This window comes from Aplysia californica, unplaced genomic scaffold, assembly GCF_000002075.1.
Source record: "Aplysia californica isolate F4 #8 unplaced genomic scaffold, AplCal3.0 scaffold00272, whole genome shotgun sequence".
Lineage (NCBI taxonomy): Eukaryota > Metazoa > Mollusca > Gastropoda > Aplysiida > Aplysiidae > Aplysia > Aplysia californica.
In genome coordinates this window covers 255,204-260,059 of record NW_004797542.1, presented here as the reverse complement: position 1 = coordinate 260,059, position 4,856 = coordinate 255,204, and the positions used below count along the sequence as shown (strand labels likewise).

Sequence of the window (4,856 nt, the reverse complement as noted above, 5' to 3'; positions counted from 1 at the left end):
TCTGTCTGTCTGTCTGTCTGTCTGTCTGTCTGTCTGTCTGTCTGTCTGTCTGTCTACCCTTTATGTAAGGCGGCTAGACCAGTGTGCACATGGGAGTAGGCAATATAAAAATTATCTAAATTTTCATTGTTTCATATCTCTATCTTGTCTGCCTTTCCTAACTGTGTATTGTGGTGGTCTGCTTCGTCAGCTCCTTTTCGACTCTTCCGTCTTTCAGAGTAGGTCTTTTCAGAAAGAATGTGTGTTGAAAATTTGTGTCAACTTCCTTTTAAACATGCTTTTCCTCCTTCGTCTGTCCTTTAGGCGCCAGGGTTTTTTTTTGGGGGGGGGGGGAGCGCGACTGGTATGTCTTACTTCTTTACTTCTATAGTATGTGTGTGCACGCGTATGTAATACCATGTGCCTATAAAATTGATTTGTTATTCCATAATATGTTTCATGTTAAGTGCATAGAGCATTGCATAAGTGGATGTACGCTATATAAATGCAGTCCATTATTATCATTTTATTACTTCCCCACTATTGATTATGTATCATGTTTGTCTTTTTGTATGTGGTTGGCGGGTGCTTATGGTGTTGTTTGTTCCTTCTTTCCTATCATACATCCATCGTCTTTGTCACGCCTCTCTTTTTGTGTTTGTTACTCTCTTGTTTGCACCGCTAATCTTCAGCTCTAATATGACCTTATTGTGTTTCGAGTGCCGTGAAAGTCTTACTTAAACCATGTCTGTCTTACTTTTACCCCGAACTAAATTAGGCACTTGCACAAATTTCCCATTTGGCTCGGTCTTTTTGGAGATGGATGTTAAACTTGAAGTTCCTGCCTCTTAAATAACCTGATAGTGTTGAAAGGGTCGTTAAATCCATACTTTTTCACCATTTTCACAGAACTAAATAACCAATGCTGTGTCGATGTGCTTCTCTTTAACCAAAAGAAACAAGTCCTTAGGGCTCAGTAGTTTGGTAGGTTCCTTCTAGGAGGCTGCCATGACTTCTTTATTGTTCCTCTATTGCTTCTGTAATGCTCGTTTGCTTTTCCACAGCTTTACGTAATCTATTATCTTGTTTTCATAGGCATCTGTTGTGTAATCGTTTACCTCTTGGCTGTTGCGCGCAGAGGATGGGAGTTCCATTTTTTTTTTGGGGGGGGGGGGCGCGGAAAGAAATGTTTATGCAGCATTCACATCTATGTGTTGGTATTTTTATCCCACTTGCCTCCGTTTGGCCCTGATTGGTGGGGTCGAAGCTGGACACCTCGATGTGCGTTTCTTTTGTTAAAATCAAGTCCCTTCTTCGGTGTGTACCGTTTTTCCTTATCTGTTGCCACAGTCGTTTTTGTGTAGACTGGCTTAATGTAATGAATCGATCAGTCAAGTGTAACTCCTTTAAGATATTATTACGTTCTCTGTCCCTCAGTCGGCACTAAGAAGTGTACGATTTTGTTCTCTCCTGTCTCTCCGGTTCTGAAACATGTACCTGTGTGGGTGGTTGGCGGGTGCTCTGGTGTGGTTTGCTTCTTCTTTCCTATCAAACATCTATCGTCCTTATCTTTCCTCCTTTTTTATGTTTGTTACTCTCTTGTAACACCTCATCTTTTGGCGCTCATATGACCGTATGCAGTTGAGAGTGCCGTAAAACCTCTACTAAAACTAAAACTAGACACCTCTAATTTTCGGCACTTAAATGACCTATTATGTTGCAAGTGCCGTAAAACTCTTACTAAAACTAAAGCTAACATGTTCTTGTCTTCCTGTATCTGCCTTGTCGCTGCTGGTGTCAGAGCGACCTGTAGCCGCTCAAGCTCTCTCTTGATTGAAATGTTGGGAGAAACAAAAATATCGGTCGTCCGGCAAAATCTGACGTCTTGCCCAGTAATTAATCTCCCTCACGGATCGATTTAAAATGTTCATTTGAGCTCTCTATAAGTTATGTCTAACGTTATCTCGTTCAATCACCCCCCCCTCTCTCTCTCTCTCTCTCTCTCTCTCTCTCTCTCTCTCTCTCTCTCTCTCTCTCTCTCAATATAAACGATTTGCTGTTTTCTATTTGGAAATACGGAATGTTCGTGTGTAAGAGACAATAAATAGAATTTAGGATTTTTGTACCTGCAAGCGAAAATGGAAATCCGACGTTTTGCTTTGCTTTTTTTATGCTTGTACTTGCAGGCCCACTTTCGCTTTGAATAACACTGCGTTGTTGTTTTGGTTTGGTTTTATAGAATTTCCGTCTGTGAAAGAAAATGAAGTCTTTGTGTATAATGGCAATAAATAGAATGTTTGTTGCTTAACGACCCTTTTTTCTGGCTATTCAAATCTCTCTTCTTGTGTATATATATCTCTCTGCAGTTCTGGTTTTGCATGTATCAGCGTTTCATTTTTTTATTTTTTGGAACTAATCGATGGAGTCGTAACTGATGATTGTTTAAGAGGTCGATTTTTCGTTTAGCCCGTCCACTATTACATTGAAACTGTTTTTGTTCTATTAGGGTTATTCAAAAGATAGGAAATTGCCCGTCCATTATCCTCCTGTCCAACGGCTTTATTAAATAGGACGTTGGTTGGTGGCCAAGCATTTTCTGCTGCTCAGGCCGTCCCAGTGCTTGTGAGTTTATTAAGGCCGTGCTGTCTGTATCTGCTTTTAGTAAAATGTTTGCCCATGGGTGGTTGGCGAGCGCTCTGGTGTGGTTTGTCCCTTCTTTCTTATCAATAAATATATGTCGTCCTATCTCTCCTCTTTAAAAAATTGTATCGTGTGTTACTGTCCAGGAACACCTCTAATCTTCGGCAATTACTTGACCTTTTTGTGTTGCAAGTGCCTTAGAACTCTTAATGAAACTAAAACGAAAACTATATGATTGCCGTAAGGGTGGCGATTCGTCAGTGACTATTCGTGTGCGTGCGTGCGTGCGTGCGTGCGTGCGTGCGTGCGTGCGTGCGTGCGTGCGTGCGTGCGTGTGCGTGCGTGTGCGTGCGTGTATATATTATTACGTCTCAGCAGATGTCTCAATTAAATGTTATATTATATCAAAGTTACAGCAGTAAGCTCAGTTGATATTTTGCTGGACTTTAGTGCAGATGATCATGGAGGAGTCCCTGGCTGGGTTTTCTTTAACTTGGAGTGCTTATTAGGCGTTACTGTCTCTTTACTTAGGTTTGTCCTGTCGGAGAGGGACAATTAATTACAGATTGGAATTTCACTTTTAAAAATACCTTACAGTGTTGAAAGGGGCGTTATACATGCCCTCACAATACTGTAACATACCTATCGCCATTAGCTGAAATACCATTTTTATGTGAAAGGCAGTTAAGTCTGGGGAAAGTGATGAAAACAGATACCAGGCCCAGTATAGTTGGTGTGAAACCGAGAAGATAATCATTTTCCCTGTGGGAATAATTATTTTGACACATACGAATCGAACGTGTTCATCGCCCTTGTTCTCCCGTTAACGATGGGATTCGGTCGGCTGAGTTTTGGAAGATTAATCCAAAGGGAGGCGCTGAGATTCGTTGCCAGATCGTGGCTGATATCTCTCTCACGTGGCGGCTTGGTGTGAATGGACTGCAAGTCTTGTAGATTGCGTTCACGGGCGCGCTGGTGACTGATGTCATTCTTGGTGATTAATTGACTGAACTGTGGCGAAAGTGGCTTTGAAGATAATTGAAACCCCAGGAACTAATTAACTTCTGGGTCGTAGGAAGGGTAATGTTTTCGCCTGTTTGATACCGTGTCATATCGTTCTGCAGTAGGTGATTTACACTATCGTGTTATTCGAGGGAATGTATATTATATATAGTATCTTACGTGGTGATTTGCGTAGCGGGGCGCTTGGCAGGTGTTGGTTTGAGTTTAAACATTGGGAAGAAGAGAGGAATGAAAGGTTTTAGGTGATACGAGGAAGGAAATAATTCTCACAGGCTTATTATGCTTTTGGTTTTTAAAAAAATGGTTAACTTAGTACCCTCTAGAGATCCCTAACCCTAAAGTCTCTTTGGGGAAAGAAGAAATATCCATATATTAAAAAAATGAGGTGCACTCTTACCCAACTTGTGTACATATTCAACCCAGAAAGTCCACTTTTACCCTTGCACTCATTTAGTTGTACTTATCATAATGATTTTGGAAGGAGCGAAAATAAAATGAGACACGGAAATACTATCTCTTACATTATAGAAAGATGACTGTCTACGTCAGCCCTGAAATGAAACGTTTATTTTATTATATTTTTTATTTTTTGATGGTCAATTTGCTCGTTCATTGAAGACGAATTTGGTCTCGTTGCTGACTGCAGTCAAAAATGTTCAAAGCAAATGAGACATTTGAACACTAGCCTTCACTGCAGACGTCCCATTACCCCAGTCCGCTCTAGTCCTTATTTACTTTTCACTCTTTTCCTTTTTAGTGACGTCATAGCAGTGTTCACTGTTCTTCCTCTTCACACCCCCTACCTCCCCACCTCCCCTCCCTCACTTTTATCCCGACTAAAAAAGGGCAGAAAACAAAACATTCCCACCGTTGTTTGAGCGAAAAGAGCAAACAAAATGCCACTGGCCTTTTTTCCTTTTCCCGTTACAGGTCTGTCGAGTGTGTAAGCTGAAGGTATTCGTTGACCGTTTTTTCGCCGTGATTTCTCCAAGTTGATTGCGAAATGTATTTCTCTTTTTTCTCTGATTTTTGTATACTTCTGTGTCTCAACTTCGAGGAGTGGTTTGGGTCCTTCAGAGAGTAATGGTGGAGAGCGCATTGGGTCTAAATAGGATTCTGATGGATATATAGGGGGTTATCCGTGTCTTCAGGTTCGTTTACCTGAATTAGGCAATTAGATGATAGGCTGAGAGAGAGAGAGAGAGAGAGAGAGA

General features: G+C 41.2%; 1 protein-coding gene across 1 annotated transcript in view; it reads left to right on the top strand.

Annotated features, from left to right (window-relative positions):
* Positions 1–3,337: 3,337 nt before the first annotated feature.
* LOC100533363 (type N4 regulatory subunit of protein kinase A) overlaps positions 3,338–4,856 on the top strand; it is a gene marked incomplete at its 5' end in the record, with an annotated part of 35,728 nt that continues 34,209 nt past the window's right edge. The window contains 2 exon segments of the mRNA NM_001204653.1: positions 3,338–3,348; positions 4,289–4,296. Of these exon segments, the coding sequence (NP_001191582.1) occupies positions 3,338–3,348; positions 4,289–4,296 (19 nt within the window).